General features: G+C 41.4%; 1 protein-coding gene across 7 annotated transcripts in view; it reads left to right on the top strand.

The window, feature by feature from the left end:
* Positions 1 to 11635, top strand: part of HIVEP2 (HIVEP zinc finger 2) — a 141415-nt gene extending 129780 nt beyond the window's left edge. For all 7 annotated transcript variants that reach the window (XM_083496221.1, XM_083496217.1, XM_083496218.1 and 4 more), the window contains 5 exons: positions 182 to 336; positions 3289 to 3464; positions 5772 to 5873; positions 6714 to 7609; positions 9025 to 11635. In XM_083496221.1, the coding sequence (XP_083352347.1) occupies positions 182 to 336; positions 3289 to 3464; positions 5772 to 5873; positions 6714 to 7609; positions 9025 to 9855 (2160 nt within the window). In that variant the 3' untranslated portion in view covers positions 9856 to 11635. The remainder of the gene's footprint in view (positions 1 to 181; positions 337 to 3288; positions 3465 to 5771; positions 5874 to 6713; positions 7610 to 9024) is intronic.
* Positions 11636 to 13847: the final 2212 nt, after the last annotated feature.

Here is a 13847-nt window from a genome sequence, read left to right as displayed (position 1 = left end):
AAAGGGCCAGATTAATTGGCTTTTCTGAGTCTGAGCATGATGTAAGGTCTAAGTATGTCCTAAAGCATTTACAGTAATATGACACAATGCAGTTACTCTGTTTACGTTTGTGGCATTGATTCCGAGTTTCAAGCATTAACAACAATTAGTGACTCTGTGTTGTTGTTTTTCCATTTCACAGATGAAACAGGAGCCGTTCTTCCTATATGGCAGCAAGTTTGAAAAGAAAGTAGCGGGGAATGTTATCAAGGAAAGAATTAAAGGAGACAGCCATGGTGATAAAGATATCGTATCCAAACAAACTGAGCCAATGCGAATTAAGATTTTTGAAGGAGGGTAAGAACATACATTTGGAAATATCATGTGTGTTCTGTTATTTTTTAGAACAGATTTTTAGGGTTCATACAAGCAGCTTGTGCTAGGTCCAATATCATGGTCTTGAGTCCATGTGATGGGGCAAGTGAACTGAGGTAAAACAGGTCTGGATCTCATCATACCTGGATGGACAACTGCTGAAAATCTGGGATATTGCACCATGAGTTAAGCGAGTAAAGGCGAGAAATTAAAAATCTGCTGGAATTCTTGTATTTTTCCTTCTTCTTCTTCTTCTTTAAATAGTTGAGCCATCAACCACATTTGACTTTTGAAACTACTATCAGGCATTGACAGGATGGGAGAAATTGCCCTGTCATGAAAAGGAATCAAAAATTCTTTAGATTGGACTTATGGGGAAAAATCTAGAGGTTGTTTGTATCCCAGCTATTCTTTTGTAATTTTGAAATATGCCATTTGTAAGTTACTTTCTGCCTTTATAAATAAGGGTTTAGGTAGACAGTGGTCTTACAATAAAACATTTGTATGGCAAAACAATGCAAAAATGCATGCTAACAGTGAGTTAAAGCAACCATACAGAATATAACAAAGAAGATGGAACTAAATGCATTCTGAATGCCCTTTAGGTAAAAGAGCAGGGTCACATGCTAATAAACAAATATCTCCTATGATTTCCCTTGATATGTACTATTCATTAAACTGTTGACAAGATCCATTAATGTATTTCCTCTATAGATTGACTCTGATTCCAGTAAACATTAAACGATACATTGCTTTAAATTAAGCATCAACATTTGCCCTTCCCAGTCATATATGTACACTAGCAGTCAGCTTGCTTTTTGGTATTTGGTATTTTCCAAGACATTCCTCAACAGACAACTTCCTATTATTTCTCCAGTTCCTGCTGCTACAATTTTAACTGCAGTCAACACATTTCCCACCAGCTCCTCCTGTGTCTTATTTAAACAATCCCTTATACAATTTCAAAGGATAACTTGTAGACAAAAGTCTTTGCTCCATTATTGCCCAAGTAAATTTTAATACTAACTCTCCCCCTTGTTCTTCAAAAATATTTTAAAATAAAGCATATTGAACTAGTTCAGATGTATGAGAACAGCTCTCAGCTCTGTCCTTCCCATCCAATACAACCATGAGGAGGAGTTTTGAAGCATCCATATATCTCTCCTATTTTTAAAAAACTAGCTACAGCTTGCTGTACCATCCAAACCCAGGAAACTGTAGTTAGCCTTAACTGTGGTTTACTAAAATGGAAGGATTCACATGGCTTAGCATATTAAGAACAAGCAGCAGGAGGCCTTGGACTCATAGGCTACCTCTTTTTTCGTCTCTCCAGCATGGCCATGAGCAGATTCCGCTTCTGTTTTAGATTAACCACAGTTTAGGGTTTGGATGTAATACTGAAATGGTTAATCTTAAAGATGGAGGCAGCTTCTGAAACTATGGTTTGAAATTCACTTATCTTCTGGAAACTTCTATATCAGCAATGAGCTTATTCTTTTACAAGCTCGCTTAGTGTGCCTGGTTGAGGCAAGCTGTCTTGTTATCATCATTCAAACAGCATTAGCCACTGATAGGTAGCATGATTCAAATGAAGACATTTGAATAGCAAAATTTGCTTTCCATGACCTGCAACTCCAAATGCCAAGAGGATTTCCGAAGCCATCTTTCAGGAAATTCACTAATTTAATTTAGTAAGTTAAGTTGACACTGTTCTGAATTCTGCAGATCATCCGGTGTCATCCAGAAGAATCGGCTCAGGCAAATAGGAGAGAACTAGAGTTGTTTTTTTAAGAGTAAGGAGGTTAGTCTGTGACATTTTATGGGAGAAGGAAAATTCAGAGTATCATACTGATGGGGTCTTAACTAGTACAACAATAAAAATAACATATGTATCATGAAGATAAAAAAAAAAGGTTAAGATTCTAGCACCTGACTTAGGAGTCAGATCAGATTCTCCCTTTTGGTGAATGTCTTGAAAGTAAAGGCTCTTGGTTATTTCTGTACTGCCCCCTCATAAAATACCCGGGTAAGGCACAACTATAAAACGTGAAACACCATAAAAATACACGTGATAATAAAAGTGATGGGCTAAATCAATTTATACAACTGCACAAGCCCAGCAGCATAAAAAGGTCTTCAAGAGATGCCTAAAAGTCAAAAGTAAGGATGCTGGAAGAGTATTCCACTGCATGGGCCTGGGGGCACTAAATGCCCCACTTCTAGTGAATGCCACTCAGGCCTTCATAACAGAACTCACCCTGATGATCTCAGTGATCAAACTGAGATACAAGGGCTCAGGTGGTCCTTAATGGACCCTAGACCCATGTTTTCCAGGGCTTTTTATAGCAACACAAAAACCTTGACTCTGGTCTGGTAGGTTATGGGTAGCCTGTGCAAAGGTTTTAGCAGAGGTGTCATATGCTGTCAGTGGCGTAGCGTGGGGGGTGCAGGGGGGGCCCGGCCGCACCGGGCACAACACCTGGGGGTTAGGGTTAGGGGGCACAAATCCACGGGTTAGGGGGCGCAAATCCACGGGTTAGGGGGCGCAAATCCACGGGTTAGGGGGCGCAAATTACTTGCCTTGCCCCGGGTGCTGACAACCCACGCTACGTCACTGTATGCTGTCAGCCACATGCTCCCATCAGCAGCCCAGCCACCATGTACTACACCAGCTGGAGCTTCCAGGCCAAGCCGAAGGATAGCCCTACAGAGAGTGCATTCTTCAGGGGGCTTGGGTGCCAGGCTTCATGAGAGTAGCAGTTTGGTTCCCAATCTTGCAAATGCTCAGTGCTTAGAAACCTTGTTGATTTTCTTAGTGGAGCCATGTGTAGTGGCCACAGAATGTAACCTAAAACTAAAGATGCTGCTGTAAGGTACTGGCTGTGTATTTGGATGCTTAAAAGCACCATTTTGATATTGCCTTTCTTCCAACAGGTATAAATCCAACGAGGATTATGTATATGTTAGAGGACGAGGGCGTGGAAAGTACATTTGTGAAGAATGTGGGATTCGCTGCAAGAAGCCAAGCATGCTCAAAAAACATATCCGAACTCATACAGACGTACGGCCTTATATATGCAAGTTGTGCAATTTTGCCTTCAAAACAAAAGGTACTTAGTCGTTCTTACTCTGGGGCGGTGGGGGTGGGGTGGTCTGTTCTTGGCTCTCTGCCAACCATCTTTCCAAATGCAAAGGTGGTTTTCTTAAAGCAAGGTGGTTTTATTTATGAGAACGAGACCTCTTGAAATGCAACTTTCCCCTCTTTATCTAAGTGATTCAAGGATTTATGTGAGACAGAGAGCCACTCTGTATAACTTAATTAAGAAATATGGGCTTCTGCCCAGCCCATCTGTCTGCAAAGGAAATGTAGTGGCATAAAATTTAAAAAAACTGCCTTGGCAAACGTTACTTTTGTGCTCCAAATGTTATGGTGCAAGTATTAATTACATTAGGGGATTGTACATTTGCAGTGGCACATTGCAGAAGCAGAACATTAGCTGCAGGGCAGAGAATTCCTGATCTGCGTTTATGGTGGGTCAGTTTCACATTGATAAATAATGCAGAAATCCACAGACTCCAGGTGGGCCACTCCATCCACAGTGGTATTAATTATGGATTGAGATCTGATAGCTTGTGTTCACATGTACTTACCAGCTCAAGAGAGGGGGTGGTGGTAGAGAAACTTCCATTTGTCAGCCTGAGGCATTACATATAGCAGTACTCATTGGTGCAGAATTTCCCATGGAACCAGCTCCTAAAGGGATATTTCACTGGCATTTTCTTTTATTGTTTACATTCCCTAAATCTTGGCCAAACCCTGCTTCTGATGTACCTCTTGGCCATGGCGATGTTCTAGTGTGTGTGCACGTATTTCATGAAAGATGCATGTCCTTGCCGGTTTTGCAGCCATAATATGACAGTAGCTGCTTTGGTGGCCCTGGTAGATGTCTCTGGGCTCCAACTCTCATAACCACCTTACGATTCAAAGATTGTGGATAGTTTGCAGTCGGGAACATTGCCCTTCAGAAGTACACGTGTGTTTGAGAGGCTGCTGTGTTTCTTGATGGAGACAGTAGCTGCAGCAGCCAATAATTTCTTTAACACTGCCGCAGCTGGGGCTGACCAAGACCTGGCTTCCATCATTCATTTTATTAAATTAATTGTACTTATGCCCTAACTTTCCAACATAGGCCTCACAGCTCCAAATAAATAAATGCTCTCTATCTTGCATCTACTCTGGGTAGATTGCAAAATACATAAACAAAAATGAATAGCGCGCTAAAACTCTAAATGCTACCTAAATTCTGGCTGTACATTTTTGAGGCGTTACCCATGACAACGAAGAACCAGGGGGAGGCTGAAAAAAACCCTGATATAATTCTTTGTGCACTCAAATTCTCAGGCAAATATGGTTATGGATTATATTTCAGTGACAAATTGCAAAGAGGTGGCTGAGCTAGTCTGTTGCGGCAGAAACGGCGACAGGCTCTTGTGGCACCTCCAAGCGTATTGAGTCATTATTGTGTAAGGTTTTGTGAGTCTGTAGAAGTGAAGTGTGTGGTGAAGCCCACTTTTGTCCACAAAAGCTTGTGTGATCATAAGAGACTCCTCAAGTCTCTTCCTGAATTGTATTTCAGCCACTGCAGCTAGAAGATAGAGGCTGAAAATCAGTGCTGCTGTTCTGCTTGCAGAGTGGCTTTGATTCAGCAGAGGTATCCCCTAACACAACTGAAAGGGAAGTAACCATCTTAGAAACTTCTGCAGCCCACTGTGTCACCTTCTGCCACATTATTCTGGAAAGTCACACAACCACCTGGAAACTAATTTTCAGAAGTTGAGGGGGATCTGCAGGGGAAAGAGGGACAAAAATCGCCTTCCCTTCTCTTATATTACCTTTGCAGAATTAAAAGCCACGCTGCACGTGGAAAGGCAGCATCAAAATTCACCCCAGTCTGGTCTTAAATCATTCCTAGATTGTCCCTTGGTGCCTTGTCTTTTAAAGGCCCTGTTTTGGGGCCTTGTATTAGTATCCGATGCAAACAACTGAGTGGCAATCCTTTCTCAGCATATTTGCATTGGCTAATCACCAACGGATTGTAAGGATGATGCTAAACACGATCAAAATATTAATGATAATAATTATAATAATAGGGTTGTCTGAGCAGCACAGTATAAAAAGAAGATAGGCTAAACATTCCTGAGCACCAGGACTAAGGATACCAGCACCTAAGAATATACATGCAGATACTGTATATGCAGTTACTCTTGCTACAATAGCGTTCAAATTGAGTGGATATGTTCCATCTGCCTGTCCAGTTTATTTGTTCTCTGTCTAGTTGGGGGGGGCAGGAGGACTGCATAACGCCAACAAGTTTCCCCATCCCCAGTGCCATCTAATTAGTGTCATCTTTCCACAGGAAATCTGACAAAACATATGAAATCTAAAGCACACATGAAAAAATGCCTGGAGCTGGGGGTATCTATGACATCGGTGGATGATGCTGAAACAGAAGAAGCAGGTATGTCACAATGAGTTCAGTGACTTGCTGTGGTCTTTGCAGTATGCAAATCATGCATCACATTTTATCACTTGCTGACAAGAGAGGATGTGTTAAGAACCCCCCCCCCCAATTTTCTCATGTCAACACAAAGCATCGAAACTATTTTGACATTTTTGTCTGAGACTTACAGAGTGTAGGATTTCATTGATTCTGAAAATGGCGTCCCTGCCCCCTCCCCATCCCGAATGGAGTGTAAACGTTGGTCGTAGCACGCAGAGTATTCTTAAAGGTTGACATGCAAACACATTCCCAATTAGTGTGAAAACATTCTGTACCTCACAAGCTATATGAGACCTGTCCAAGCTGTATGTACAAGGTGATAATGGGCAGAATTTTTCTGCAAACTGCGGAATCCAGATTATACTGTCAGTTTGATACATCCTTGGGCACTTGAGAATCCTAGTTCCTAATTCTGTTGGGAGGGGAAATCTTAATTTAGGCCTCATGCTTACAGAGTAAATCCTTAATAGGTAAAGACTTGAGATGCCAAGCTCAGATTGTCTAACTGTGCAATCCTAAACATGTCTACTTGGAAGTAAGTCCCACTGAGTTCACTGAGAGTTACTCCCAGGTGTGTAGCCTTTCAAGACCCTGTAAGTGCTATTTTGTCAAACCCCAACCAGTCACCATGTGACTTGGGTTCTCATCCTACCCTGCAGAAGTTTTAGAGAGCCATAGAAAACAATGGTATTTTAGTGCTTGATTGTGACAGCTGCTTTGTGTGTGGGAAAGCTGTATGGTCAAGTCTGGAAGTATGTCTCTGACTTATGCTCTTTTGACTTGTCACAATTGTTTCAGAAAATATGGATGACACACAACACGAAGTCAAGAAGAGCAGCATGGCTGGTTCGTCAACAGAGCACCAGTTCTCTGATGCTGAGGAATCGGATGGAGATGATGGAGAGGACAATGATGACGATGATGAAGACGAGGATGATTTTGATGACACCCTTGGAGATTCAACACCCAAAACAAGATCCCGAAGCACTAGCCCCCAACCCCCAAGATTCTCCTCATCTGTGAATGCTGCTACAGCATCCTATGGGGGTTCTCCTGACAGTTCAGTGGGACATTCATCCTTGATAAGTTATCTGGTCACTTTACCAAGCATTCAGGTTACTCAGCTCCTCACACAAAGTGACACTTGTGATGATTCACAGATGACAGAATATCAGAGGTTTTTCCAGAACAAAAGTACAGATTCAGAACCGGACAAAGATAGACTTGACATACCTTGCTGCATGGATGAAGACTACATTGTTTCTTTGGAGTCCAACTCTCCTAGAGACTTTTCATCTTCCAGCAGACAGTCCTCACCTGGGTATGACTCTTCACCGTACAGAGATAATTCACCAAAGAGGTATTTGATGCCCAAAGGAGATTTGTCACCTAGAAGGCATTTATCACCAAGGAGAGAGATTTCACCCATCAGACACGTATCACCAAGGAAGGAAGCTGTACTGAGGAGAGAGTTATCACCACGGAGAGATGTGTCACCAAGACGCCATCTATCACCAAGGAGACCCATGTCACCTGGGAAAGATGTATCATCCCGAAGAGATCTGTCTCCACGAAGAGAGAGAAGGTATATGGCCTCAGTTAGAGCAGCATCACCCCGAAGAGGGTTGTACCATAACCCAACATTGCCCATGGGCCACTATTTGCAGTCGGAGTCAGTTCCATTGGGACAGTCGGTGAGTTGAAAAGAACATGGTAATCCAAAATGTGAACTTCATTTATCTGATAGTGTTCTGTAACTATGAGTGGTTGGCATAAGCAAAGCATAAAGCAGAGTTGTGTTATTTATTCTAGTCAGAAGTACAATGGATGAAAGGGGCAGTGATTTGTACAACAGAACCTTATGGAAGGGTCACTGGCAGGCCACAGTGAGTGCCGAAAACCATGTGGCACAGACAACTAATGGAAGGATCAACAGGGGTCCCCTCAACAGCATCCTAGTAGTCCTGTTGCAATTGTTGGGAGCTGAATAGTCCCCCCCCCAAAAAAACCCTTCCCCCATGTCCCATGTTAAAATGACTCTAGACCTTATTGTTCTTTCCATCGGCAAATACCAGAAAAAACATCCATGTATATAGGCAAATGAAGGTTCAGTGTGCCTTGACTTGCTGGCTTTTGTTTGGAAAGAACATTGAAGATGAGTTGTAGTCCAAAACATCATTGGATCTGAACTCTAGAATCATAGAGTTGGAAGGGGCCCTTAGGATCATCTCCAACCCCCAGTAATGCAGGAATATGTAGCTTTCCCTTACGGAGATCAAACCTGCAACCTGGAGGACAGCAGGTTGGCAATGGCTGATTGAGAATAACTTCCTCACCCACTGCTTCTCAGGAAAGGGTCCCAGGAAGGGCAAACCAGGAGATAAACTCTCAAGATCCTTCCTAGAACAAGCTAGTACAGCTGCCCTTCTATCATCTGTCTGTTTTGTTCTCCACAATTAGGATTATTCCCTGTGGATGCAAAGAATTGAATTTGGACGCACAAGAGTAGCAATTTTTGAACCGTTGAATGGGCTTCCTGATGCATTTGAGCACTCCCACAGACCTAAATATTATTGCTTTCAGTTATCTTAGGGGGGAGGAAGAAGGCAACAACTGAAAACCAGTCACCATTGTTACTGTCACATAAAGGAAAGGGGCGCATTGCCTCTAATTAACCAGTCAACTATTTTGGCCTCAACTGTTTTCCTCCTCCTTCTCAATATTACATTACAAGAACTGACAAATAGAGGAAAACAAAGAATAGGGGAGATGTCTGTGTTCCTGCAGATCTGTCAACATTACTTTCACATGGGTCTGAGCTATTGACATTTGTTTATAAGCCGAGCCTTTGTGTGTGATATGTCGGAAGGTGAATTTAAAATGTATAAAGAGGGCATGAGTGACAGTATTTGCTCTGCAGAGCATCTTATAGTCGTGGCAATATGCTCTAGATGGCAGAGAGGCAAGGTTTTGTAGCCACAATGTCTCTTGCGTGTTACCTCTTGTTCTTTGATGACACATTATGCTGAACCAGAGGTAGCATTGTAGAATAGATTTGCTAGTCTTGCGATAGCTGCTGCTAATTGTGAATATCTTTCTCTGCTTGCAGAGTTCAAGACCAGGATTGTTCCAGGGACCTTATTTCAATATTTCTGGGGAAAAGGGACTTCTGGAGCATCATGGATCTAGCCTGTTCCCTGAGGGTCCTACTGACTATGTCTTCAGCCACCTCCCACTACACTCTCAGCAGCAGCTTCGCGCCCCCATCCCAATGATGCCCATTGGCGGCATCCAAATAGTCCATTCGGTACCTGCAGCCCTTTCAGGTTTACACCCTCCGTCCATCTTGTCCCTCCCCAAAGAGGGCTCTGGTGAAAAGAAGAGGGCAGCTTCGGAAACCATCGCTCAAGAATCGTGCATTGTTTTGAAGCACCACGAGAAGCGCACCTGCCCTCACGCTCTGCACACCGCCGCTCAAGGCGCCGCATCGCCTTCTCAGCTGCTGCTGCTGCAACAAAGCACTTCGGAAGACGGCGTCGTCGAGAGGGAGCAGGAGGAAAACATACAGACTTGTACAAAAGCCATAGCTTCTCTCCGAATCGCAGCCGAGGAAGGCCTACACGGGACAGAGCAGTCGCAGAGGGATTCTGAGCCTCCGCAGAAACCCTCGGAAAGTGCACATTTTAGCATTAAACACTTTAGTGGCTCCGAGCCAGGCCAGATCTGTGCCTCAGCCACCTCCCCTGACTTGCACAGTGGTGAAAAGGACCTTTTTGGTACATCACAGACTGCGTTATCTCATTCCACCTTTTACAGCAAAAGCAGTGCGGATGTCAGACAGTTAGGCTATCTTAGTAAGCAAGATTCCCCATCAAGCACACCGGAAAGAAGAGAACCACCCTCCGAAAAAAGCAACCCACAGCGATCCGAAAATGTGTGAAGACTTTAATACATGTGTTTACTCCGACCCCCGACTCCCCGCCCCTAGTGATAGAAGGAAGTATTCATCTTTATAGCATGCCGGTTCTAAGTTACAGTAGTTTGCTATTATATATACTTTTGTTATATCAAAAGAATTGAGTAAAACTACGAGTCATCATGAGCCTGACCAAAACGAAATTTCAAAGTTCTTATTGGGTCTGGTACTTTTAACCTGTACAGATGTTTGTGCCTTTTCTTTACTTTTGCTTATATTCTTATAAGCATTTTTTTAGCGGTAATTTGTACATATTTTAGAATTTGTGTATCTGCTTTGTAATAAATGTAATTTCTTTCCTTTTTTGGACACTTTGACCTAAACGATGTAAAGCAAAAAACAAAAAAAGCATCAATATATATGTGAGGTTGCACTAAAATATTTTTATATGATTAAAACTGAACAGCTTTTATGTACAGCTCTGATTCTGTAATACTAATATTTATTTACTTTGTTTCATAAATTGTACATTTTTTCTTAATGTTGCGGATTGCTTTTCTATGTGAAGCATGGGATTTACTGTTGCATTATTAGAACAAAAAAAATGTATATTGTAAACAAGATATTTAAACTAGAGTATCTTATTCTGCACTTATGCATTAGTTTAAAACAAAAATAAGATAAAAGGATGTATCAGTCCATTCTTAACTCTTGTAATTTTTTGTCTCTTGTTTGCTGGATCGACTATAACTTAAAAGTGCTGATTGTGGTTTTAAAAAGATAGTACCGTAAAGCATTAAAGTAAAACCATGTGCTATTGTGAGTTTTTTCAAAGCTTTATAAAACAGTTATAAATATATTAAAAGTATTTGGTCTTATGTGAACATGTTGCTCTATATGCTCCTTTAAAAGAAAATGGGAAAACATTCCACCCCATGTAAATATGTGCGAATTAAAAAAAGCAAAAGGGAAAAAAAGCGGTGCAATTTCATGTAGATTGTTTGGACACTTAGAGACCTCACCCTGCTCCAAGTGAAGTCAGCGGAAGTTGTGAATTTGACTTGAACGGAAGCAGGATCAGGTGATAGGGCACCACATATCTTTATTAAAGTGTCTTTAAAAAAGAAAAGAAGAAGAATGGAACTCTGGCTCCCTTGGCTTTGACTATAGCGGAATCAGGCTTCCAGCTCAGGTGAGAAAGCATGTTTGACTGTATAGATCTCTCTTATCGGCGGGGCCGGTAGTTGTGGTCGTCAGTGCTGGGCACTGCATGCAGCAGGTGGAGCCATGGAAATGACCTGGGGAGCCTCCATACTAGTTGGATAGCCAAGGAGCCTAGTCATATTGCCAAGTTATCTCATTCGTATGTGGGGACTTTAGGGTGGGTTAGGGGAGGGAATATTAGACGAAGGCTTTACAGCCATTTCTGGACAACCAAGACAACCGGTAGGCATTTTCTCACCAGAATAAAAATTACCATCCCCATATGTCTTATCGAAGGGAAAAGGTCAGCGGAGAAAATGAATTCTCTCCTTTGAGATTTAGGGCATTTATAGCATGCAGTGGTTTCAGGAGGAGACGGGAAAGAACCATTGCTTATTTGTTTGGAAGGCATGATGGAGGCCGCTCCCTTCACCCTGCCCCTCCCCAATATCCATGCATACACCCAAGTCAAGAAAATTCTGGGGTCTTTTCTGTGCTATTTAGTGGATTATAATTCTGTGAAAAAAGTTTGTATATTGAATTGCAATACATTTAAGGAGTGTTCTTTTAAAAAAAGAAATAAATATACAGTTACATTACATACCTAGCGTCTAGTTTTCATGTGTTTTAATTATTTTTTTTCCAGGCTAGCAATGTCGCTCTTTTAGGCTGCAATCCTATGCCTTCTATATGTATGAATAAGCCCCATAGAAATGAGTCTACTTCCAAATAAAGACTTATAGGATTGGACGGCATGTTGCATAATGTGACATTTTGTTGGGCATGAGCACGCATGTAACTGGCCTGGTTTTGCATGAAATAACAGTAAAAGCCGTTGACGCTTTGGCTGCCTTGCCTATTGCTACGTTTCTGCCAAATATTTTATATCTATTGCACACTTCTGAATAAGGAAAAAAATCATCATAAATCATCATCTGAGCACTGCCCATACTCAAACGTTTAAACCTCTTGACCTGAGTATCTTCCAAAGAGATGAGTCTGCAACAGCTTGTTGTCTGTAAACAACCTGACAAATCTTTAATTATTAATCTGCACATATTTCAGGGTTACAACCCAGCAATGAGTTAAATAAGCAATGCACTTACCTCTATATTCCATTGTAGGGGGGGCAGGAATTAGCAGTGCTAAGTCTCTGCAGATACCGTGTTCTATGGTGGTAAAAGACGACCTACCTCTCTTTGGCTAAATCAGCTTTTAACAAGAGACACAGGGTGTCATTGTTACCCTAGGCTCATTTTCTTTTAATTTGTTGGTAAAATGTCAATGAAATGTGGATATCTTTGGTTAAATTAAGGCACAGGAATGTGGTATTCTTCCTAATTGTGTTTGCTATGTGTTTGAGCTGATTGCTGTGAACTGCCCTGAGATCTACGGGTGAAGGACTGTATACAAATTTAATAAATAATATTAATAATTCCAACATAGTTGCAGCTCCCCGGTCATTTTTGCACAGTAATATATAGAACACATTCCTGGACAGACATATACACAAAAAGGCTAATATGGATTGGTTTATCCATATCACTTTTCAGGGACAACCCCTTTGGCATGACCCAATAGTTATCTGGGATCATTCCTAGAAATGGTAGGTGACATAATATTTGTATTTCTCTCACACCCCAGGCTTCATTATATGGTAGCAATTTGAACTCATTTATGTAGAGTTGAATATTCCAGAAAAGCTTGTTTTCAAGTAAGAGAATCCAGAACCTGGGGAAAGGAATGTAGCTCAGTATTGGACCACATGCTTTGCATGCAAAAGATGCCACATACAATTCTGGATATCTCCAGTTATGTCTGAGAAAGAATCCTGTCTGAAACTTTCCAGAGCTGCTACCAGTTGATGAACACAAGGCTAAACATGGACCAGTGGTCTGGCTCAGTAAGGCAGCCTTCTGTGTAAGCAGCAGCTTTGCATCTTGCAAACGCCAGTTTGCATATTGTACTGTCAAACTGAATTCTTCCCTGTCTTTCAGACAAGTCCTAAAACGGCCATTCATATCCAAGGGACTTGAGATCTGCGCATAAAAATGTAAACTGGAGCTGTGGGAGAGAGGAAATAGGGGTCCAATTCAGACATCCCAGCAAGCTATCCATCTCTATGCAGATACTTTTAAGTATTTTAAGCCCTTAGTATCGATCATTGAACTAGAAATAAAACATGAACAAAAAGGATGATCCAATTCTGTAACACAAAAAAATAAGGCTTATGCTTTTAAAAAGTAAATATATGTAAAAAGTTTCAGTGAAAAGTTTTCCTGCTTGCCTTAGTGCATCATGTCTATAGGGGAGGTATAATCCTGATTTCCTGCTATTGTGTTTTTTCAAAGTGGTTCATAAATAAAATACCTATTCAGGCTTCCAAACGCTCATGAAGGAAAGATAGGCCTACACATTTCTAGCCCTTTCTGATATTTTTCTGCATTCCCAGAGAAACATCTGGTGCAGTCTTTATGATATCATCCATCCAGCATCTCACTAAGTGAAAATATCTGTAGAATAAGCTGTTATGCTGTGTCCAGATAAAATATACCTGAATACCTACCCTAAGCAAGTGGTTACACTTCTAAACACACTCTTGCTTTTCTAGTACTGTCCCGAAGGGTTCAGTTAAGTTTTCACAAGTGCAGGGTTGCAGAAACATTGTCCCAAATCTCTTCCAAACTGAGGATTTGCATACTAAATTCTAACACAGCACAAATATCTCTGTGCATTTCTCTCATTGCTGTCTCTTTTTGTTGTTTTTCTTTTTATTTATATGCATCAAATTTTTAACAACAGTACAAATAAAA

Source organism: Podarcis liolepis (genome assembly GCF_965112155.1).
Source record: "Podarcis liolepis genome assembly, chromosome: 3".
Lineage (NCBI taxonomy): Eukaryota > Metazoa > Chordata > Lepidosauria > Squamata > Lacertidae > Podarcis > Podarcis liolepis.
Note: the sequence above shows the minus strand (reverse complement) of the source record. Positions and strands in the feature narration are given on the sequence as shown.